Raw genomic sequence first — 25,126 nt, 5'->3', positions numbered from 1 at the left:
ATCCATCCAGGCCTCAGGCCCAGCTCCCTCCCCCTCCTCCGAGGAAGCTCTCTGCTCTCAGCAAGGCTGCCTGCAGCGGGCGGCCAGCAGTGTGCTGTTTGAGGTGTGCCCATGTGCACCCGAGTCAGCAGCTGGGTAGGTGCACATCAATCTGCCAGGAATCTCCCTCCAGGGAGCTCTGAGGTCTGCCCTTGACTCAGCTTGAAGCCCTTTCTGGCTTGGAAGCTGAGCCCTGCTCACTCCCCCTCTCCCACCCTCCCCTGTCCCCGTTGCCCCCTCTCCAGGTCCCAAGTCACTGGCAGGAGGGACAGATCCCAAGGCGAGCTCCTGCCTGTGAGCCTTGGGAAAGTTCTCAGCCTGCCAGAAACTTTGCTCCTGCAAAAGGAAAAGGACCCACCCCACCTCCACCCCCATGGCCAGAGACCCTGGCTTACACACCGGACTCAGAGCCCGCCCTCCCCATCCAGTACCCGGTCACGCCAACACCCCACCCCCATGCTCAGTGACAGGTGGGCCTCCTCTCCTCCTCGGCACCAGGCTACTCTTCAGTCCGAGATTTTGCAGCAGCTGCCTCTCTTCGAGGCACCGTGGCGACCCCCTCCACCTGGCCTTCGAGGCCCCCCACAATCTGGCTCCCACCTCCATGGTCCTTTCCCTCCCATCACTCCCCCGCCTGGCAGCGTGGCCTCCTGAGGTCCCCTGAGTGTGCCGTGCTGTTTCTAAACTCAGCCTGGACTTCCATCCCTCCAGCCGGCACTCGGAGCCCAGCCCCAGCCTTCCCTCCGCAAAGCCGTCCCTGACTGCCTCTGGAGCCCGACTGAACCCCTGTCCCCCAGAGAATCTTTAACCCAGGGTGCTCTGAGCCAGGAGACTCTATCTGACAGAAGTCTGCACAGATGATTCAGGAAGTAGGAATCCTGAACCTGGGCGGAGAGGTCCCAGGAAGCCCAGACCTTTTGGAAAATGACGGCAAACCACGTGTGTGTGATCGTCCAGGAGAATGATCTTCTGGGTGAGCATTCACAGCTCTTATCAGATTCTCCCCAGGAGTCTGTGGCCCCAGTGGATCAGGCCGCCCCCCATGTTGGGGTTGGTTAGATGACCGCTAAGATGACTAGGGGCGTGTGTTTTGTGTGTGTGACACTTGCCTGCTCTAGACTCTGAAGCTTAGAAAAATGAAGCTACTGGCCCAAGATCAGGCCCACATGATAAACTGGAATAAACTGCCTTCCAGGCTCTCAACGTCTATCATTCTAGATTGTAAACTCTTGAGGATAAAGGCCGAGGTGGACACATTACCTGTAGCCCCATGGCCTCGACCCTACACCGCAACTGGTGAGACTCAAGGGAAAGGCTGGCACCGCCCGAAGGCGGGGCCTCCAGCTCCTGGCCTGACCCCGGTGACAACTGCTCTGTCCTGCAGGTCTGGTTCCAGAACCGGAGGGCCAAGTGGAGGAAGAGGGAACGTTTTGGGCAGATGCAGCAGGTTCGAACCCACTTCTCCACGGCCTATGAGCTGCCCCTCCTCACCCGAGCGGAGAACTATGCCCAGGTAAGTGCCTGCCCCCAGCCGCCGGCTCTGGCCCCCAGCCCCTCATGCTCTGAGAAGGGGCACCTTCCCCGGAAAGAGGACTCGGGGCCCATTCCGGGCGTGTGCGTTTCTCCAGAATGTGGGAGGCCCAGAGCTCCTTCTGTCCAACGTAAGTGTTGACCCAGCCTTGGCTGGACTTTAGGGAAGGAAGGCCGGGGTGGTGAGAATGGCTTTTTCTTCTGCCACTTTGGCCACTTGCGCTATGAGCATCAGAACCGAGGAAGCTTCGCTGAAGGCCAGGGGGCCTCCAGGCGTCCGGGAGCCACTCAGAGTGTTTCCTAGGAGAGGGGTCCTGACGTCTGGAGGCCTTGAGGCAAGGCTGGAATGAACATGGAATCCTTAGTCATCCCAGCTCCAGAGCTTTCTCACTACAGGTAAGTCACAAGCTCTCTGAGCCTCGGTTTCTTCACCTGTGAATTGGGCTTTATAAAAGCCTATGCCTCAACTCTTTCACGAGGTTGTTGGAAGGTCTAAATTAGATTGTGCAAAAGTGCTTTGTGACTTATCCAGTTTCAGAAAGGTTGTTTTGCGTGTTCACGGCTCTCCCAGGCGTCTGTCCCATCTTCTCCCATCCCCACCAGAGCACACTCCTCCACGGCTGTCAGTCAGTCCCTCGTTCTGGGGCATTTGAGTCCTCAGTGGGATGCAAAGGGACGAGAAGTAGTATGAGTAATGTCAGGGAGCCAGGACGCTTGGAGGGATGTATTTTCGGCTGAGTCCACTCCTGACTCCCCTCAACCTGTCCTGCAGAGGCTGCCGGTTCCTCCCTCTCAGGCCTCGCTGTGGCATGGCCTCCGCCTTCGCCGAGCCTGGCCCCGCCCAGTAGCGAGCCAGGCCACAGGCTTTCCTAAGCCTCCTTTACCTCTCACTGTCCCGGGGCCACGGCAGCCCGTGGTCCCTGGGCACCCCACGGGATCAGCTCTGCCCCTCCCCCTCCCAGGATTCACATGGAAGGGGTCAGGGGTCAGGCCCCAGGGTGAGGCTGGGGAATGGGGGTGTCTTATGCACACACGCCATCTGTATCAGCTCCCGCCGCGCTCTTTCATCTCCTTCTCCCCTCTCTCCTTCCTGCAATCCAGCCTCCCTCCGTCCCCCAGAGGATGGACCTCCAGCCCCATTCCTTGACCTTGATCTCTGCGGCCTAGGCTCACACACCGGGGGGCCATGCTTATCCCTCTCACAGCAGCACCACACATCACACGCCCCAGGCCTCTTGAGAGAGGGGATGGGGGAAGGCCGACCCATTCCCCATCTCCCAGACCAACTGGGGGCAATGTGACCAGGCCAGTCTGCAGGTAGTTCTTGTCATCATTTCGGGATCTGAGGCACAGTCCCCTCCTCACTCCTTTTCAATGCCTTCCCTGAATGCATTCCAAACACTGTCGGCGGGGTGTGGGGTGTGGGGGGTGGGTGGGGGGAGTGGGGGGTGGACAGGCCAGCAGAAGCTGCTCCGGGGCCACTGAGAAGCCCATTCGCGCGGCTGAGAGGTGCAGCATCTCCTCCTCAGAGCCCATCCTGCTCACCTGGCCCCATGCCCGGGACACTTGGAGAGATGTAATTTTGCCTGAGTCCCCAGTTCTAGCTCCCCATCAATGCTGAGAGGAAAATGGGTCCAGAGGTGGAAGCTGGGGAGGGAAGGGATTACAGCTGCACAGATAGAAGACAACATGTCCAGGTCAACCCCAACCGCTGCCTGAACACCTTCCACGCACCCCCCACCTCACCCCACCCCCAGCCCGGCTCCATCCCTCCGTTTACCACCTCCTGAGGCAGCCCCTTCAGTCCCGGAGTTACTTCTGAAGCCTCAAGGGCTCGAGCCCCTGGAAGCTCCACCACTACCCTTGACTTCTGAGAGAATTTAGGCCCCCGCTGTCCACCCCACATCCCCTCCACACCACAGCCTGCAAGCCCACAGCCCACGTTCCCAGCGCCAGAGCTCTCTGGGTTCACGTCAGCTCCCGTTTATCAAGTCTCTCGAGGGCGTGCCAGGCCTGGGGAAGAGCCAGAGGTGAGTGAGACAGTCGCCGACCCTAGGGGTCCACGGATGCAGAGACAAAATCTGCATCTGCCTCTAAAGTTGCGGGCTGCCCTCAGCTGGTGAGCTGTGTCCCCAGGACAGCCGTTTCACTTAGACGCTTGATGAAATTTCAAGTTCAGTCTTGCAAACGGAACTTCTATCTGCCGCTCGCTCGCCTGGCCCTGGGAACAGGGGAGCCAGAGCCTAAAACCCAAAGGCTCCTAAGGGGCTAGATGGCCATAAAGGTTCTGAGAGGCTCCCAAGTAAACGCTCTGGAATGGTTTCATCATCAGGGTGGGCTCGTAAGCGAGGAGAGCTCATCCGTGGGGGAGGGGAAAGCCCCGATGTACTCCCCGCACCCCAGCCCCCGCCAGCCTATGACATCTCTCCCTCCCCTCTCCCCAGATTCAGAACCCGTCCTGGATCAGCAACAACGGGGCTGCCTCACCAGTGCCAGCGTGCGTGGTCCCCTGTGACCCTGTGCCCGCCTGCATGTCCCCTCACGCTCACCCCCCCGGCTCTGGGGCCAGCGGCGTCACCGACTTCCTGGGTGTCTCTGGGGCTGGCAGCCACGTGGGCCAGACGCACATGGGCAGCCTGTTCGGAGCCGCGGGCCTCAACCCGGGCCTCAACGGCTACGAGCTCAACGGTGAGCCAGACCGCAAGACGTCGAGCATCGCGGCCCTCCGCATGAAGGCCAAGGAGCACAGCGCGGCCATCTCCTGGGCCACATGACAGGGCACCCCCGTCCTATCCCCGTGCCCTCCCCCACCTCGGGGCACTGGCCACGCCCATGCTTCCCAGGCCCCCAGCCCCCAACTCGACTTTCCTCTTAGGAACCTGGCCCGGGGCCGGGGGCCTGACCCTCAGCACTTTCCGCCGCTCCAAGTCTGAGGCCCCGTGGACTGTTGGGAGGGAGGGGGCAGCAGACACTGAGGCCGAGCCCCCTGCTCCCGGCCAGAGGCAGTGGAGGAAGCCAGGCGGCCGAGTTTTGCAGCTTTGCATCCATTATAAGCTGAAGACCCTTCCTCCCCACTCCTGCTCCTCTGCCCTGCCCGGTTTGACCGTTGAGTCGAGGCTAGACTCCCATGCAGACCCAGCGGTGGCCACAGTGCAGTCGTGTCCGTCCTTCCCTCTGCTGTGTGGTCCCTTGGTCACCAGGCCAATGACTGTGTCTGAAGAACGGGCTGCCCTGCAGAGTCGGCCTCGGCCTTCCCGTCTCCTTTTCTCTCCCTAAAAGCCCACGGAATCCCACCTCCTGGACCCAAGGCACCCGCCTCGCCTTCACCCTGGATGGCGAGGAGTCCCCGTCCTGCTGTCCCCTGTGCTGGGCACACCCGGTGGGACTGGGCAGAGAGAGAGACGAGCTGGAGCTGCAGGATCCTGCTGCCACCCAGCAATGCTGGCCCCGGAGGATGCACAGCCGCCCTCGCAGCCCGAGACCCTGGATCTGGGTGAACAGTGCAAGGGAGGATGCAGACCACCCACGGTACCCACGATGCTGGAAGAAAGCTTCTAGGAGCAGGGAGGGCTGCAGGGAGGTGTCCAGGGGAGTGGGGGGCAGGGGCTCGTGCACACACGTCCGCTCTCCGGCCACCTGACATCCCGCCGCGGGCAGGATGACGGCGACAGTGGGCAGGTCTGGGTAGCTTCTTCTCCATCCATTCAAGCCCCTCCAGGAGGATCTGGAGGTGCTTGTCCCTCCCCACGTCCCATTCTGGCCACTCACTGGGGCTGCTGAGCAGTTTCCTGGTGTGGAAGGTCTTACACCTCAGACACACCAGCTAGAGCCGGTGGGCACGGAGGCAGAGGGTCAAGAGCAGCTGCAGCATCCGCCAGAGGATGAGTGCACGCTCACTCAGCCTCCAAGCAGCAGGTCAGCCCCTACACGGCCTAGGTGGCCTTCAGCAGTCTCCAGCGCCACCCCTGCCCGGAGCCTTCCACTCAGGCGGGGGCTCTGTGTTCCTCTGGGAGTAGGGCAGAGAGCGCCTGCCCTTGCACTTCTGCCCTAGGGGATGGGAGACCCCAGCCCCTTGCCCTGGCCTCCGGAAGGGCTCGTGGGGCTGAGCTCCTCTGGGTCACTTGCTGTGTTCCAGACACAGAGGTCAGGATGCTCTCCGGAAGCAGATTTCCCTGCCTGCAGGGAGGGGCCTCCTTCTGCAGGGGTGCCACCTCTGCCTGATATGAGGCCTGCGGCATGAGTTTTGGCTCCAGGGCCCAGCCGTCACCTAAGCTCGGGGCACAGGGTACCTGTCCTCCGAAGCAGGCCTTTCAGAGGCCTGGGAAGCCCCCTGGCAGGGGGAGAAGGGCCTGCCCTTTCTCCTTTCTACCCCGATTCTGTCATTGAGGAGGGCCAGGTCCACCAGGCCCAGGGGCCTGGACACAGGACAGCCTCTTGGGTGGTGGGCAGGGAGGAGTGAGACCCTCCCCCTTGAGCTACTTAGGTTTTCGGGGACATCGTGGTCTCCACCTCTGTCTCACGTTCTCATGTGCTCCAGAAACAAGACTGGGGAAGGAGCTGGCTTTGACTTCCCTTAACAAGAGTCAGATCTCTTTGTGAACCGTAGCTCTAAAGTTGACCTTCTAGAAGTGAAAAGGGTCTTGGATATTGAATTAAATGTTCTTGGAGGCTTGGCTTAGTGTTTCATACGTTTGAGGATCTTGGACTGACTCTTAGGAAGCCTTTTCCAGTTCTGAGGTTGGTGGAAACAACTCAAACTCCCAGAATCTAGAAAGAGGAAGGAAGAAATGGCCTCAGGCTGGAGACAATCCCCCAGTTCCTCCTAAAATGTCCTACTGGCTGGGAAGGACATGAGAGGAACTTTCACCAGAGGTATGTTCTCCCCTGGGAGAGAATCAGACAGAGAGAAAGAACTAGGATAGCCGCAGAGGAGGAGGGAAGGGAGAAGGAGGGCCCTAAGTGGAATCTTCTGGAAGGGACCCCTGGCAATCAATTCCTCTATGTGTCTGCTTTCTGCCTGGGCCAGACCTAAGTCAGGCAACCCAAAGCTTGAGAAGAAAAAGCTTCCGATAGAAGAAGGCTGTGTGGCTCTGGCTGCCTGTCCCACCAACACAGTCAAGTATTTAGGATTAAAATGTTGGTGTAAAATGTCCCTATGCATCTCCCCACAGGTAGCTTCCCAGCCCCAGGCCTGTCCTCACCCTGTCCCAGCCCTCAAGGGCCTGCCTGACACTCCGAGAATCCCAGAATCGCCCAGTGGGGAGAGATTAGAAACCCTCTAGTTAGCCCGATCCCTTCACAATGGAGATGACCCTGGCCCCCAGGGGGGACGTGACCACCCTGAGCCGTGTTTCACTTGAGGCAGAGCTGAGCGGGGGTCTCTGATGGCCGGTGCTGCGCGGAGCTCCCCTGGTCAGGAGGCTGGGCCCAGGTCTTCTGCCTTGTCAGCTGCTGGGGCGGGAGGTGCCCCTGCAGCATCTCCCGTGGTGACTGAGCAAGCTTGGGCGACTCTCTGGGGCTGGCGGCGTCCTCAGGAGTGAGGTTTCATGAAGGCAGGTGCGGAGGAGACTGGACCCTCTCTGGGGGTCACTGCTAAGCCAGTAAGCTAAAAGAGGTGGGGTTTTCTTTGCCATTTGCCTAAGATCTCAACAGAGATGGCCACGCAAGCCGGAAGTGATGGGTGGCTGGCGGGCCCACGGGCAGCCTCCCCGCACTACCAGCCTCTGATCCCTGCTGGGAACCAGTCTCGGCAGCCAAGGCTTGACGCTACTAAGCTGCTGCTACCACCCTCAGATGCCCTCACCGCTCCCAGGGCGTCGGGGGAGAGGGCTCTGGGGACACACACAGAGGCTTGTCCCCAAGTCTTCAACGGCACTTGGAAGACATGGGCTTTGGAACTTTCCTTGAATTCGTTCAACTATACTTGATTCTCAGCTCTCACCACCATGCCTCCAGCTTGGGGAAGCATGATGGCCAAGTTAGTTCAAAGACACTGCAAGGGGGTAGGGTAGCAATCGTGAGGTGGGTTCCCAGCGCCCATGGCTGCAGCCACGCTGGGCCCAGTGACAGTGTCCCCTCTGCCCTCATTCCCGCCGGGTGGACAAGAGGAACTCTTCCAGGAAAACCCCCACAAATCCTGCTTCCGCAGCCATTCCCTCTCAGGGCTGGACGCTCTGGGGCTTTGGGTCTGCATGATGGCCTGTCAGGTGCAAAAGCAAACAGGCCTAGCGGGAGTGAGCATGGCTGGCAAACAGGCCCCCAGGGTAATAATCCGTGATCATGAAAGAGAAAAACGGGAAGACAACAAACACCCAACTTCTCAAAGTCACAGGGAGCCCACGTGACTTCCCTGAGGACGCTGGAGGGAGGGAAAGGTGTTCCAGTGAACAAAACATTACCTGCCCTTGCCCTGTCCCTTCTTCCCCTTCACTTACATACATAGAGCGAGGCCTTTATACTACTGATTTTGAAGGACAGTTTTCAACGTCTAATAGTCTGTTTGGTGTGCAGTGGTTGCAAAGAGAGCCGAGTGCTGGAAGGAACATGAACCTCAATCAATACTGACTGTTCTCCTTGTAAGATACCGTAACCCTGTATAAATGCAACTTTTCCTTTAGCTTGATGGCCTGGGGTGGAATATTAAAAATATATATGAAAAAGACATTAAAACTTCAGAAAAATGTATAAAAAAATGAGGTCGGTTCCATAAAGTTTTACTGCCTATACCACCATGTAACTACATTATAGCAAAATATTAAAAGAAACGTTCTTGCCTTTTAAAGTAAGTTATTGCACTTACATCTTTGGGGGAGGGGAGGACTGTTGATGAGAAGAGGACGTAGGGGCCCAGGCACGGGGCCAAATGGAGCACTGATGCCGCTGCGTGCGCCCAGCGCACCCTTGGCTGGGCGCAGCCCAAACTGTCTGCTTGGTTGTTGTTTGCAATAAACTCCTTCTCCTTCCTCCTTTCAACTGGAACCTGTCTGTTTTGTTCCTGACTTGTGACAGATGAAATGTGATCGGAGGGGCCTCTGAAATCTCACGTTAATTGAAGTCGGCAAAAAATACTAACAGTGCCCTTTTGAACTGCTGACACAGTACAGAATGGATTACCAGGGCTAGATTAACAACAGGTGGCCGGCCAGGGCTCCTGCACAAAGAGGGGTGCGTGGCCTGCGAGGGGCTGGAGCGCCACCCCCCTCATCCCAGAGGACCTGCTTGCACAGCAGGCAAGCAGCAGAGTGGGGAAGGGGGGAAACAGGGGCTGCCCCTGCATCTCCAGCGCGCTCATCATGGCCCCTCGATGTCACTGGTACCATCTGTGTTTCCAGGGTCTGTTCTGAAAGCAAGGGGCGAGCCAGGGCATGGAGGTCCAGGGCAGGGAGACCTGGCTGCTTGGCACAAAGAGTGCAGGACAGGCTTCCAGGAGAGGCAGGTCCCCGTCCTGGCTCTGTACTTAGTGGCTGAGAGAACTTGCAGGAGGTTTGGTCGGGTGATTTTTAAAGCAAAGCTCTAAATACAAATTATGAAGCAGGGGTGGGGGGCCCAGGTTCTGCTATGGAATAGATGCTTCCTTGCTTTCCAGCCTGAAGGTGACTCAAGGAAGAGGCAGTTACTCTCCAAGGGACCCCCCCCCCACCTCCCCGTGCCGAGGGGGAGGCACCTTCGTTCGCCAAATGACCTGACTGACCCTCAGCTCTCACATCTGAAGGAGGGGAAGAAGCCTGTCCCTGCCCAGTTCACCAATGCGGGGGGAGGATTAAATGGAGATGACACATGCATGGACTTTGTAAGCTGATGTGGCAATGGTGACATGAAGGACCACGATTACTCCCGGGAGAAAAACATCTCCCTCCGGCTACCAGCTCTGAGTCTGACAGGAGACTCCTTTTCATCTTCTCTTTCCAACTATTTAAATGCTGCTTTCTTGGAGCCACATCTCACATTCGGTACCTGTAGGGTAAGTTCTCGTTCAATATGGACCTAGATGGTTTTAGGTTGGCTTGAGCTGGGAACTTGTTTTTAAAAATGACCCTTTTCATCTGTTAGGGTCAGGGCAGCTCTTGGACTCTCCACACCAAGTCACTGCCAAGTCCCAGGGTGGGAACAGAAACAGAGGGAGAGACGCCTTGTACGTGGGAAGCCGCCTGCCTTGCACACCCGCTTAGCAGCCCCAGTAACCTGGAGTCCAGATGAGTGCTGTCACCGAAGGGCAGGATGGCTCGACAGGGTCACTTGGGCCTCCCTGGTGACTCACGTAACCCATCCCTGGGACTTGTGCCTGCAAGGAGTGTCTCCGGGGAGGACCAGGCCAGCAGGGCTTCCTTGAATATCGACTATAGCTCAGCCGTTCCCTGTCTGGTTGCCAGGACCACTCATTGCTCCCCAAACCATCTGGGGCCTTTCACTTGGCCACAGTAGTGGACTTGCCATCTGTCTGCTTAGAACGCCTGTGCCCCGTCGCCGGCCCTCTCTACCGGGAAAACTGTTCGTCCTCTACGGCCTCCTCCAAATGATAATGTCCTCTGTGAAGATCTTTCTTAACACCATGCCTCACCCCAACTTCCACTCCCAGGCCAGTGGTTGCTCCTTCTGTGCTCCCACAGAACTATTTATAATAGTATCTCAGCACAGAACGCCGTGTGATTTACCTACGTATCTGCCTGACCAGCCCACATGCCTACAAAACTCCAAAAAAGGGCCAATTCCGTTCACGTCTGAATGCCTCAGACAATAGTACAATGAGTAAGTAAGAGAACGAATGGGAAGGCGGGGCCGAGGAGAGGCTCTGTTTTGGTTTCGGATGGGAAGAAGAAGGCTAGAGATGGGCCTGGAGTGAATTCAGAGCCTCTGCTTGGCCGTGGACCCTGCCCACCCAGCTCCTCAAGGGGTCATGTGCATCTGACGAGCCAAGGCCAGGACTGGAAGGCTGACCTCTTAGCTTAGTGTTCCCTGGGTTGGGCCAGCACAAGGCCAGCCCCCTAAGATGGCCTGAGAGGTCTTGTGTCCGAGAGTGCTCAGCTCAGAGCTCTTCCACTTACCCTTGGGCTCAAGCCCTTCCTCTCCCCAGAGTCATCGCTCCACAATCCTCATACCCCTAAGCCTTCCACACCTCCACTCTACCTCAGGGGCGGTCTGTAGATAGCTTCTTTCCAACCTCCAGAGAAATTGCTCTTGCTGTCAGCTTCTCACCAATCCCATTTCCCAGGTCTCGCTACAAGAACAACTGCCAACCTCAGGGCACCACAAGCTGGCTGGTCTGTGATTCAGTAGAAACCCTTGATTAGGCCGGTCTGGGTGATGCAGCCGTGGGGGTCTTTCTCCTCACACACGCTCAGACTTGCATGTTCAGCGGCTCAGGAACAAGAGGCCCTCCACAAACAACCCACCCCTCAAAATAGGGCTCAGAAGTGAGAAGATGCATGCCAGCTCCAGAGACAATGGGGTGTGAGAGTTGACATTTTCCCAGGAATTCTGTGATTCCAAACAGATTTTCTCTTTTTTAGCTCCACACAGACCAACAGGCTTTAGGAAGGGCAAACTACCAAAAGGAGCTTCAGTCGATGACCCTGTGCACACCATGTGTTAAGGTGTTGCCTTAAATAGCTGGGAATAAACCCACTGTGGGGCCCACATGAGATGCCCCCAGAGCCTTGGTCGAGGTGCAGTTCAGATAACCCAGGGGCTGCAGCGTTCTCGCCACACCTCCTGAGACTTCTCTTTTGGTTGCATCCCAAGCCCCCCACCCCATCCCTGCTCTGTCCTCTACCCACAGTGGAGCTCTGTCATTTTTAGGCTCTGGGGGAAAGGGAAGAGGTCCCTGTTGTTATGACACTAAGGCCAAGCTACATTATGGAGAGAGAGAGAATGAAAATAAATGAGTGAGTGAGTATGTGTGTCTGTCGGGAGAACAAGGGAAGCAAGAGAAGAATGCCCAAAGGCAGCCCACATCTCCTCTCTGAGATAGGTTTGAACAGAAAGCTCTGTCCAGAGGAGGGCATAGCAAAGCACGGGCCAGGAAGCCGTGCGGTGAAGTGAGAGACAGGAGAGCTGGATTTAAAAACTGACTTTTCAACTTATTAGCTTGGTTATCTTAGGCAAGCCATTAAAATCCTCTGATTTTCCATTTCTTCATCTGTAAAATGGGGACAACCAACTCTTTCCTGCTTATCTCACAGGAAGTGAGATAAGTGGTTATGAAGTCCAAGAGTCAAAATACTTGAAAATAGGGAAGAGCTGTAGAGACAGGAGGAATCACGCACTCTGATGGTTGGGAAGGGCTAACAGGGTTGACTTCTATCCAAGTGGCTAAGGGCAGGATGCCAAAGGCTAAGGTACTGTTTCACAAAGGTGTGTCACTAGAATATAAAGCACTGAGATCCTCGATATTATATTTATGGGATTGGGAACGTGGGTGGTAAGCGATCTCGTGGTGAGTGGTGTATTGGTCTGCTTGCGCTGCCATAATAAAATAGCACACACTGGGTGGCTTAGACCATAGATGTTTATTTTCTCACAGTTCTAGGAAGCTAGAAGTCCATGATCAATGTGCCTGCAGATTTGGTTTCTAGTGAGGCCTCTCTTCCTGGCTTGTAGACAGCCACCTTCTCACTGTGTCCTGACACGGCCTTTGCTCACGCAGAAAGAAGGATCTGGTGTTTCTTCCTTTTCTTATGAGGATATCAGTCCTAATGAATTAAGATCCCACCCCATGACCTCACTTAAACTTTACTACCTCCTTATAGGCCCTATCTCCTAATCCAGTCACACGGGGGGTTAGGGCTTCAATATGAATCTTAGTGTGGGGCGGGGAGATACGATTTGATCCGTAACAAACAGTGTGGCTGGTATGTGTTATATGGGTGAAGAGGCTGTTCTTCTCAACCCCATATCCCAAAGGATTCCAACATTTCCCAGCAAGTTCCCCAATGAGTCCAGCAACCACTCGGCTCAGTGCCTTGTCACTTACTAGCTAGGCTACTGCTTAAGTAGTTACATCCCATTTCTGATCCCTCCCTGCTCCACTCCATCATTTGTGCCGACACGGTGGTGTCAAAGACTAGCTCTGATCACACCCCCAACCAGAACAATCATCTGAAAAGCCTTCACACTGCCCACAGACATCTTAGCTCTTTTGTTTAGCCCTAAACCGCTCTCCAGCCTCATCATTTCTGATGTCCCAACCTGGAGTCAGTGCTCCTACAAATCTAGGATATCCAGTATACTTCCTCATCTTCTTGTTTCCTTTCACTCCCCCCAGGTCAAAGTGCCTGCCTGACCTCCCAGCACACCCCTATCCATATAGTACCCATCTCCACCTATTAATTCTCCAAAGCCCACCTCAAGTCTCACCCTCTTCACCAAGTCAGAAGTGACCACAGCAGGGAGTGTGTGCAATTCACCCTTAATCGTTCAGTTGTATACAGGAGACAGGACTATAAGGGTCTTATCTCCTGTATTAACTTGATTATAAGCTCCTCGAAGGTGGAGAAGCTATCTTCTTCACCTATTTATCTGTAACATCTGGTACAGTACTGGAGCAAGCATTTAATAAATATCAGCTAGATGGCTGGCAAATCTGCCGTCTACATCAAGAACACAACAGAAAACACGAAACTGAGGCAATGGAATTGGAGGTAGCCTAGACCTGAGGCCTAAGCAAACGTCCAGGTAAAGGAGGGAAAAAGATGCTGGTCCATGACAAAGCCGAGGAACTGTGAAAGATGACAGTTTTTAACAACCGTTGAAAAAATAATCATCTTTATTGAGGTATTACTTACATAAAACACAACAAATTTACACGTAGAGTTGGATGAGTTTGGACATGTGACCATCACCACAATCAAAATATAGAACATTCTCCTCACCCCAAAAAGTTCCCTTGTGCCTCATCCCAGCCAATCCCCAGCAATAATTTTGATCTACTTTCTGTCACTCTAGATTAGTTTTGCCTGTTGTAAAACTTCTAATAAGTGGATTGTATTTTTATTCATAAGAGTACGTTTGTATGTATGTATAGTATGTATGTACAGTATGTACATTTTTGTGTCTGGCTTATTTGCTCACCTCTTTTGGAAATGCATCCATGTTGTGTCTCAGTAGTTCATTATTTTTATTGCTTAGATGTATTCCATTGTATGGATATACCACAATTTGTCTTTGCATTCATCTGTTGTTTAACATTTGAGTTTTTTCCAGGTTTTGGCTATTATGAATAAACCTGCCGTGAACATCTGTGTACAAGTCTTTGTGTGGATATATGTTTTCTATGTTTTTTTTTTTAACACAATGGTCTCTATGTTTATTTTCCACACAAAGCCTTCCTCTGAATTCTTAAAATATTTTTAAAATTAATTTTTATTGTAGTTGCTTTACAATGTTGTGATAGTTTCTGCTGTACAGCAAAGTGAATCAGTTATACATATACATATATCCACTCTTTTCTAGATTCTATTCCCATATCCGTCATTACAGAGTATTGAGTAGCATTCCCTGCGCTATACAGAAGATTTTTTTGTTTTTTTAAAAAGACATTGATGAATGGGTGTTGAATTTTGTCAAATTATCTTTTCCATATCTATTATCATATGGTTATTCTCCTTTATTCTATTGCTGTTGTGAATTATACTGATTTTCAAATATTAGACCAACCTTGTATTCTTTTTTTTTAACTTTTTGTTTTGCTTTGTTTTTAGTATATCTTTATTCCAGATTTAAGGATGACTTTTACATAGCTTGATAGACTTTTTTTTTTTTAATTTATTTATTTTTGGCTGCGTTGGGTCTTCTTTGCTGTGCGTGGGCCTTCTCTAGTTACAGCAAGCAGCGGCCACTCTCCATCGTGGTGCGCGGGCCTCACCGCGGCGGCCTCCTTCGTTGCGGAGTGTGGGCTCCAGGCGTGCGGGCTTCAGTAGTTGTGGCACACGGGCTTCAGTAGTTGTGGCTCGCGGGCTCCAGACGCAGGCTCAGCAGTTGTGGCGCACGGGCTTAGCTGCTCTGCAGCATGTGGGATCCTCCTGGACCAGGGCTCGAACCCATGTCCCCTGCATTGGCAGGAGGACTCCCAACCACTGCGCCACCAGGAAAGCCCCAACCTTGTATTCTTTAGTCACGCTGTATCATCCTTTCTGGATGTTGATTTGGCTTGCTAATTTTTTTTTTTTTTAAGAATTTTGTGTCCAACAACAACAAAAAAAAGAAAACAAAAAAAAAAGAATTTTGTGTCTATGCTCAGGAGGGCTATTGGTCTGCAGTTTTCTTTTCTTGTAATGTTTTTGTCTGGCTTTGGTATCAGGGTAATAATGGCCACATAAAATGAGTTGGCACATATTTCTATCTATTTTCTGAAAAGAGCTTATGTAAGATTGGTATTATTTCTTCATATCTGATAGAATTTGCCAGTAAAACTACGTGGACTTAGATTTTTCTTTGTGGAAAGTTTTAAACTACAAATTTGATTACTTTAACAGATATGTGGCTATTTAGATTTTCTATTTCTTCTTGAGGTAGTTTTTATCACTGTGTGTCTTTCAAAGTTTGTGTTCATTTCATCTATGTTGTAGAATTTAACAGTATAAAGTTTTCATATGTATTTCCCTTTTCATATTTTTAGAATCTGTACCAATGCCCCCATTTGATTTGTGATACTGGTAATTTATATATTCTTTTTTTCTTAAACAGTCTAGTTATTGATCTTTTTAAAGAACCAGCTTTTGTTTAATTGATTTTTCTCCATTGTTCGTCCATTCTCTATTTTATTTATTTCCACGCTTATCTTTATTCTTTCTTCTACTCACTTTGTATTTAATTTGCTCTTTTCAATTTTCTTAAGGTAGTTGCCTAGGTAATTGATTTCTTTCTTCCTTTTCAAAAAAATATTTATTTATTTGGCGGCGTTGGGTCTTAGTTGCGGCACACGGGATCTTAGTTGCAGCACGCGGGATCTTTCGTTGTAGCGCAGGGGCTTTCTAGTTGTGGCACATGGGCTCCACAGCACGTGGGCTCAATAGTTGTGGCACAGGGGCTCTAGAGCACATGGGCTTAGTTGTCCCGTGGCATGGGGGATATTAGCTCCCCGACCAGGGATCGAACTCATGTCCCCTGTGTTGGAAGGCAGATTCTTAACCCCTGGACCACCAGGAAAGTCCCTCTTCTTTTCTAATATTAGCACTTCAAGTATAGATCTCCAAGTACTCCACCTGACACATTTAGATACATTGCTTTCATTTTCATTCAGCTAAAAATATTTTCTAATTTCTTTCTTTTTCTTTATTAACCTGTGCATTTAGAAATATGTTAGTTCATTTCTAACTATTAGGGATTTCCCCAGATATCTGTTATTGACTTAATTCCACTGTCATCAGAGAACATACTTTTCGTGTGTGTGAGTATATTGGCATTTTGTTGATGAAAGATGAAAGCTTACAAAGATAGACACAAGCCTAACCAAACTCCTTGGTTCTTAAAATTATTTAGATGAGAAAAACAAAGACCACTGATTAAGTCATTTGCCTCAGGTCTTACGGTGAAAGGCACAAGCCTCTAACCTCTGAGGCCAGACCTCTTTCTAGTATACCACACCATCTTCAAACCAGCATCAAGTGTTCGTGAATTATACATCTGTTTTACTTCATCCAAACTTATTGTTTGCTTTAAACATTGTCTTGTCAGGAAACCTTCTCAAAGTCTCATTTTATCTCAGCACATTCATCAAGGAATCTTCTATTCTAATCTAGGACTCGTTGGAATTCCACACACACTCCTCTCATCCTGAACTTTTTTTAAAATTTCCATTTTTACTGTATATGTATATATTCTTTTTTAAATTTTATTCCTTCATTTATTTATTTATTTTTTTGTGGTACGCGGGCCTCTGACTGTTGTGGCCTCTCCCGTTGCGGAGCACAGGCTCCGGACGCGCAGGCTCAGCGGCCATGGCTCACGGGCCTAGCTGCTCTGCGGCATGTGGGATCTTCCTGGACCGGGGCACGAACCCGTGTCAGTGTATACATGTCAATCCCAATCTCCCAACTCATCCCACCACCACCCCCTGCCGCTTTCCCCCCTTGGTGTCCATACGTTTGTTTCTCTACATCTGTGTCTCTATTTCTGCCTTGCAAACCAGTTCATCTGTACCATTTTTCTAGATTCCACATATATGCATTAATAGACAATATTTGTTTTTCTCTTTCTGACTTACTTCACTCTGTATGACAGTCTCTAGGTCCATCCATGTCTCTACAAATGACCCAGTTTCATTCCTTTTTATGGCTGAGTAATATTCCATTGCACATAGGTACCACATCTTCTTTATCCATTTGTCTGTCGATGGGCATTTAGGTTGCTTCCATGACCTGGCTATTGTAAATAGTGCTGCAATGAACAACGGGGTGCATGTGTCTTTTTGAATTATGGTTAGAGAACATACATTTTAATGTTTTCATTTCCTCTAAAATTATTGAGATTTATTTTATGGTGCAACACATTGGTGGTGAATATTGTATGTGCACCTGAGAAGAATGTGTATTCAGTTATTGGTGGATGAAGTGTTCCATAACTGTCAATTAAGCCAAAGTGGCTGATAGTGTTATTCAGGTCATCTATAGCTTTCTGATTTTTCTATCAACTTGTTCTATCAATTACTAAGAGAGGAGTGCTGAAATATCCAAATATAATTGTGGATTTTCTATTTCACTTTCAGTTGTCGCTTTATATATTTTGCAGCATTGTTATTTAGTTCCTACATACTTAGGATTACTTTTTTGTCTTCTTGATGAATTGACTCCTTTATCATTATAAATTATTCCTCTTTCTCCCTGGAAATTTCCTGTTTTGAAGTTTATTTTGTCCTTTATTGATAAAATCACTTTGTTTCTTGTGATTCATATTTGTCTAGTATAAGTTTTTCTATTCTTTTACCTCAACTGTATTTTACAGTGTTTTCCTCATAGATAGCATTTGGAATGATAATCTGTCCTTTAAGTAGAATGTTTAGACCATTTACATTTAATGTAATTATTGACATGTTGGGGTTTACGTCAACTGTCTTGCTTTTTGTGTTTTTCCCATCTGTTCTTTGTTTACTCTTTTCTCAATCAAGTCAATCCTTTTTGATTGAATATTTTTATGGTATTCCATCTCCAATATTGCCTTATTAGCTATGCCTCTTTTAAAAATGTTTCTAGCTGTTGCTCCAGGGTTTACAATGTGTATCTCTAATTTATCACAGTCTATCTTACAGAGATCTTCCTGGTTTTCTTCCTAACTCACTGGCAACTCCTCAATCTCCTTTTCTGGTTCTTCCTTATCTTCTCTACCTGTAAATCAGGCCACAGTCCTTTTCTCTTCTCTACCTATTCTGACTCTCTGGGTAATCTCATCTAGTCCTATGGTTTTAAATCCCAGCTATATATTCAGTCTTAACTTTTCCCTTGAGCTCTAGATATCTAACTGCTTAAGTAACACTACCCCTAGATGTCCAAAAGACATCTCAAACTTAACACATCTAAAGTGGAGCTCTTGATTTTCCCTCTCATACTTCTCTGTCCTTACCCCTGCCCGGTCTGCCATATTTCAGTTAATAGTATCACTCAGTTATAACAAAAACCTAGTAGTTAGCTGTGAATCCTCTATTGTTTTCATCTCCTATATCCAATTCATTAGTAAGTCCAATGGATTCTGCTCCCAGTATAACTCCTCACCATCTCTGTTGCTACCATCCTAGTCTAAGCCACTACCATCTCTCACTTGCACTCCTAAAATAGCTTCCTGATTTCCTTTCTTCCATTATTGTTCCCTACTGCTTTTTCTCCACACAGTAGCTGAAATGATCTTTGAACAAAAATCCCATCCACACTCCACTCCTCTGCTTAAAACCTTCCAGTGTCTTCCCATCACACTCACAATAAAAATCCAGAACTCTTTTGTCCAACATGATCCCAACAAAATTTGGTGCTGGCCTACTTTTCTGGCATCATCTCTACCATGCTCTCCACACACAATATACTGCAGTCACACAGGAGTTCTTGCTGTTCTTAAAAACAAGCTGAGCGGGCTTCCCTGGTGGCACAGTGGTTGGGAGTCCACCCGCCGATGCAGGGGACGCGGGTTCGTGCCCCGGTCCGGGAAGATCCCACATGCCGCGGAGCGGCTGGGCCCGTGAGCCATGGCCGCTGAGCCTGCGCGTCCGGAGCCTGTGCTCCGCAGTGGGAGAGGCCACAGCAGTGAGAGGCCCGCGTACCGCAAAAAAAAAAAAAAAAAAAAAAAAAACACAAAAAAAACCAAAAACCAACAAAACAAAAAACAAAAGACAAGCTGAGCTTCTTCCTGCCTGAGGGACTTTATGCTATCTCTTCCCTCTGCCTGGTATCTCCGTGGTCCACTCCTTCTCAACATTAAGATCTGTGTTTAAATGCCACTTCTGACCGACCCACCTTAAATATCTCCTCATGCCCAAGTCACTATCCATCTCCCCCTTACTCTGCTTTGTTTTCTTCATAGCATTTTTTACCATTTGAAATTCTATTCATTTACTCATTTTGGTTGTCTTCCTTCTTAGAATGTCCCTTTGACAAGAGTAGGCACTTTGTTCAATGCAACATCTTCATAGTAAGAACAGTATCTGGCACATAGTAAGTGCTCAATAAATATGAATCCATCACAATAGGCTTATTTTTTAAAAGAAAAGAATCTTTAGGAGTCAACAGACTAAAAACATATGAGTGAAAATCTACTCTCTCCGGGTTCCTTGTCTGAAAACTGTTTGTTAGATATAACTCTTTTCATTAATAGACTACAGGTTCTGGTTTGTCCACAGAAAGATTCCTCTACTGAGTGACTTACCAGGCTAATCCATTCTGAGAAGCAGATAATGATCTTTAGCCCAAGTTCTCATAGACAATGCTGTGTCCTGCTCAGTCTCACTGGATACTTTTGATGAACTGTCAAAGCCTGAAGAAGCCAGAAACCACTCCTTAGGAAATCCTAACTCGGAACACTTCCTATTTCCCAGACGTCCACACAGCATATCATATGCTGCACTGGGCTGCCAGATGTTTCTTTTCTATCCCAGCATTGTCCCAGGTCACCCTCTCCATTGAGATGGTGCAGCCATGGTACTAAAGGGAGCATCTATCTGTTATTAATGGATATTCATCTTATAACTTTTAAAGAAGGGCCAAGGTACAACTGGCAAATGGGAGATACTATGGGAAGAGGAAAAAAAATCCTTGCATCTTCCATGCTTTTGAGAAGATGGAGTCAATGGAATCTTCATTTGGTTAAGTTGTCAATATATCAAACCAATCTGGTGACAAGAACAAGGCTGTAAGGAGAGAAACTATTAGGACTACTAGGCCTATATCCAGAAAACAAGAACAGAGATTGGGCACAGGGTAGGCAGAATGGAGGAGATGAAGCTAAGCCCCTCAGGATCTACTAGAGAAAGACTATTGGAAATCCTATAGGAGCTGCTGCCACCAATACACAATTTTCGTTAATTACCTCAATTGTGGCTGTTATCCCCTGAATGAGCAACACGGCTTTACTTCTAAGCAGGCAGCGAGGCTGGCAGAAAGCTGAAACCTGAAAATCAGCAGATACAAGGCTGCATACAGCCCTTACTATCGAAATTAAGCCACATCCAAAACAGAGCAGGAGGACTCCAAATAACTTCAGACAGCAGCCAGCCATGCAGGGCCCTCACCAGGCACCGGATGGACGCGCTCCGGACTTGTCAAGAGGCCCAAATCCCAAGTGCTCATTTCAATAACATAAGAAAATAAACATGGGGCTTATTTATAGCACAGGAAAGGGACTGGGGCAAAAGAACCACTCATTCAGTAATCCACCCTGACGGGGCCAGATAGGATCCAGACCCCCAAGCTCTCTGGCAACAGGGTGAGCAGAAATAGGGGCCGGAAAAGGGCTGGCTGCCAGCATCACCGGGTACAATCTGGCAAGGACCCTGGGTAAGGAGAGAGGAAGAGATCCGATACATCATTGCATCTCACCCATCCAGGTCTAAGTGTTCTTGCCACCTCCAATTTCTGGTTGAGGAAACTAAGGCATAGGAGTGGACTCCCTCAAGGCCAAGGAAGGCCCAGGGTCCAACTCAGAGGAAGGTGCTATGAGATGAGGAAATAAAACAATGCTTGCATCCTCCAGGCACCGCAGAAGATGGTGTAAATGGAATCCTCATTTACAGTTGGGACTAAAATGTATGTTGTGGAGTCCTAGGCCACTGATGGACTGGCACCATCTCACAGAGCTAAGAACTCCCACTGGAACTGGAGCTCCTGGAGATCAAGACTGTGTCTTATTCCACACCATCTCCTGGACCCAGCATTGGGTCTGGCAAAGAGTACATTTTGATGAATCAATGATTCATCAATTTCTAATTGATGAAACAATTAGAGAACTGAATGACTGAATACTACCTTACCTGGGTCAGTAACTAGTTGGTTGTTCTTCAGCTGTGATTACCAGAAAACCAGACATTCCTTGAGCTTCTTCTTAGGCATAGTAGTTAATGATAGAAGTTGGCAGCTGTAAATAAAAGCTCAAATAGACGCACTGTGAGGGGAAGGCTCTGCAGAGTGGGTGGAGTGGCTGGAGGCTTGGGTCCAAGACCCACGGATTCCGGTCCCTGCTCTGTTGGCAGCTACCACTCTATGTGAAGCTCCTGAGACGCTGGAGACGAGCTGGTGCTTTGCTGAGGAAACCTCTAGTAGACACAGCTGCCTGGTACCTCTCAAGAGTGATCCAGACTTCCTACCCTTTCTTCGTCTTGGCCTGACAGCTCTGTGCCAGTCAGGAGGACTGGGAAGAAATGCAACCAGGGGCCCAACCAGTTGGGAGCTGAAGAAAGGAAAAAACTCTACCCTGAGAAGGCCGTAAATTTGAGAAAAGCAAATGCCAGACACAGATGCTGGTGACTCAACAATTTCTTGAAAAGGAGAGAAGCCTGGAAAGCTGGGAGAGGGGGCCAAACTGCCCAGCCACCTTCCCTGTGTTGCCAGCAATGGTGAGCCTGACATTGAAAAGCCGAGGCATAACATTGCCTGGACAGACCACACAACCCCTCCCTGGGAACCTGGACGTCACAAAGCCTGACGCGGGGGACCCCTGACAGTCCATTTAATAGAGGTGCAAGAGAGGCTGTGAGTTTAGCTTAGGATGTTCCCACTTTAAAGAGGGGAAAACCTGGGCTTCCCTGGTGGCGCAGTGGTTGCGCGTCCGCCTGCCGATGCAGGGGAACCGGGTTCGCGCCCCGGTCTGGGAGGATCCCACATGCCGCGGAGCGGCTGGGCCCGTGAGAGGCTGTGAGTTTAGCTTAGGATGTTCCCACTTTAAAGAGGGGAAAACCTTACAACTGAGAGCGGAGTCCACCTGCCTACCTTTCCTCTGCCAGGAGCAGCTCAATGAGGCCTGTTCAGATCACCACACCAGGCCTACTTGGCAAATTGGAGCCAAAAGCTGCCCCCACTTTTACTCAGAAGCAAACACTAGCCCAGGACAGGAGCCCCAGGGCTTGGGACAGAGCTCTGGGGTGAGATGAGCAGCCAGACCCCAGGGGTCCCATGCCTCCGGGCCCTGAGTGGAAAGCTTAAGTCACTTCCAAAGCCTTCCTGGATGGCAGCCGCCTACCAACATGGCTGGCGCTCCTGCCAGGACTGCTCCTCAGGAAGTGGCTGAAGGGGCGAGGGGCCAGTGGGCATTCTCTGCCTCTGCCTCGCTGAGCCAGGGCTGCTCAGGAAATGGCCTGCTGTGGCTTCTGCTGCTGCAATAGAAGACGACCAAGAGAAATGGAAAAAGCAGCTTACCCCCAGAGATGCTACTGCCCCCAAAGCAAAGGAAACCCACCAGGCTCAGGGGGGCTGGATGATGGGGAACCTCCAACACCCAAAACCTCCACCCTCTCGGCTGGGTTCCCCCAGGATCCTGAGACTGCAGAGCCAGGAAGAATCCCCCCAAAACTGAACCCCTTCCCAACACATCTCTGCTTCATCTACTTCTTCTTCTTCTTCTTTTTTTAAAAGATTTATTATTTATTTATTTTATTTTATTTATATTTGGCTGCTTTGGGTCTTAGTTGTGGCACGCGGGATCTTTTGTTGCGGCATGGGCTTCTCTCTAGTTGTGACGTGTGAGTTTTCTCTTCTCTAGTTGTGGCGCACAGGCTCTCTAGTTGAGGTGTCCAATCTCAGTAGTTGTGGCGTGCAGGCTTAGTTGTCCCACGGCACGTGGGATCTTAGTTCCCTGACCAGGGATCGAACCCGCGTCCCCTGCATTGTAAGGCGGATTCTTTACCACTGGACCACCAGGGAAGTCCCTGCTTCATCTACTTCTTAATTCTACCATCAAAGGGTCTTGGACTTGAACCCAGCAATCAGACCTTTAGAACTCTGTGGCTAGAAGCCTGCTGCCTTTCAGTGGCAAGGATCCTCCAGTCAGGACTGTCCCAGGAGGAAGCCGGGATCACAGAGCTATTAGTAACCTCTTCAGCAAGTGAGAGCACGGAGGCTGCTGGCCTCTTCCAGCTCCCAGTCCTGGTCAGCACAGGCCAGGATGATGGTCACTTTTTCTAGAGGCAGTAGAGAAACTCCTAAAAACCACATGCTGGAAACACATAAGGCTTCAGCAGAGAAGCCAGAGTTCTGACCTTCATGACACTGAGTAAGAAGAGGAGACAGGATAGCATATTGTAAGGCGGATTCTTTACCACTGGACCACCAGGGAAGTCCCTGCTTCATCTACTTCTTAATTCTACCATCAAAGGGTCTTGGACTTGAACCCAGCAATCAGACCTTTAGAACTCTGTGGCTAGAAGCCTGCTGCCTTTCAGTGGCAAGGATCCTCCAGTCAGGACTGTCCCAGGAGGAAGCCGGGATCACAGAGCTATTAGTAACCTCTTCAGCAAGTGAGAGCACGGAGGCTGCTGGCCTCTTCCAGCTCCCAGTCCTGGTCAGCACAGGCCAGGATGATGGTCACTTTTTCTAGAGGCAGTAGAGAAACTCCTAAAAACCACATGCTGGAAACACATAAGGCTTCAGCAGAGAAGCCAGAGTTCTGACCTTCATGACACTGAGTAAGAAGAGGAGACAGGATAGCATCATTTGCAGGAAAGAACCAGAGATTCTGAGAACAAAAGTTGATATCTTCCTCCTTAATTTTCCCAGAAAAGGAGGTTTTTGCCTAAACATGTGTGAGGCTTGATAAAATACATAAGAATATTAACAGCTATCTAATGTTAACCAACAAAAGTGTTTCCAACCTTGGCATTCCAAGTGGGCCAGCCCATCCTAATTAGATCCCTGGGGGCAAAGGCAAGTGACTTAGAGCACACATTTGGGCCAAGCCCAGGGCCAACTCAGGTTCATCGTCTGTACAGGCCAGTAGGATGCAATTCCTTAAAAAAGATTTCTTAAATCTAAAACCAGCTGTTGTCTGTTGTAGGCCAGAACATGACATTTTAATTAGCATTATTGTTCCGCTTCTAAAACCAGGCCCTATGGCATCCCAAGGACAGATGATCCCCGCCCAGGCTTATAGGTGAGGCTTGCTGGTGAGCAGTTCAGAAATTCACCAACACAGGGGTTGAGTCCCTAGTCTCTGAATCCATGAATCACGATCACTTCCTATATTCCTGTCCTGAATTTCTGAATTTCTCCTGGTGACCTGCACCCCTTGTCTGTTCCTAGGAACAGAAGCTTTGAAGTTTGCTTCCAGTGCCTAGGATGTAATACTCATTCTATAGTAAAAATTCTTTTCTGCTATGTTGCAAGATCTAGCCCTCAATATTTCTGGGGGTAGTAAGGTACTTGAAATAGAGTTTTAACGCCCTTAGAAGTCCAATAACTCCTAAGAAGGTGAAAAAGGCCCACTAATTCAGTCCCCTGGGGCTCCCAATGACTTCAGATTGAAGCATTTCTCTTCCATAATCAAAGGGCAAATAAAGAGGGAGGGAGGGAGGGAGGGAGGGAGGGAGGGAGGGAGGGAGGATGGATTAATTTACCCTTTGAGAGGGAGAACTGGATTAGAAACCAGCCACTAAGGTAGTGCAGTCGGTGGTGTGAAAAGTGCAGAGTGCTACACATTGAGGGTGAGATAACACGTATGCAATGTCAGCACAGTTCTTGCCTTTTAGCTGGGATTTAAATGTGAGGCCCTCCTCCTCTTCCACCTGCCCCAAATCTTGGAAAACAAGCTAGAGAACCCCTAGAAAGGTCAGAGGTACTCACTGTGTCAGCTACCAGTATCTGGGTGTACAAGAGAAAACCCTTCCTCTTGGTTCCCATCATACCAGCCCCAGTACTATGAATAGGAGGCCAAAACGCCTTCCCATATCCCCTGCTGACTAGTATCTAATTATTCAAATCATTAGTACTGATTAAGCACCTGTGTTTGCAGCTGCACTACACGAATAAATCACAACTCCAGCGTCTGCATCTGCAAAATGAATGACCTGGAGATGCTATCTCATCCCTTCCACCTATAACAGTCCGTGATTCTACCACTCCTTAATATGAAAGATGAGACTCTCAAGATTTCCACTCTC

General features: G+C 50.1%; 1 protein-coding gene across 1 annotated transcript in view; it reads left to right on the top strand.

The window, feature by feature from the left end:
- Window positions 1-8,436, top strand: part of ALX4 (ALX homeobox 4) — a 44,889-nt gene extending 36,453 nt beyond the window's left edge. Inside the window, exons 3-4 of the mRNA XM_007126417.2 lie at window positions 1,424-1,552; window positions 4,014-8,436. Coding sequence (XP_007126479.1) covers window positions 1,424-1,552; window positions 4,014-4,343 — 459 coding nt within the window. The 3' untranslated portion in view covers window positions 4,344-8,436. The remainder of the gene's footprint in view (window positions 1-1,423; window positions 1,553-4,013) is intronic.
- Window positions 8,437-25,126: the final 16,690 nt, after the last annotated feature.

This window comes from Physeter macrocephalus, chromosome 16, assembly GCF_002837175.3.
Source record: "Physeter macrocephalus isolate SW-GA chromosome 16, ASM283717v5, whole genome shotgun sequence".
Taxonomy (NCBI): Eukaryota; Metazoa; Chordata; class Mammalia; order Artiodactyla; family Physeteridae; genus Physeter; species Physeter macrocephalus.
This window is presented reverse-complemented; position numbering and strand designations above follow the sequence as displayed.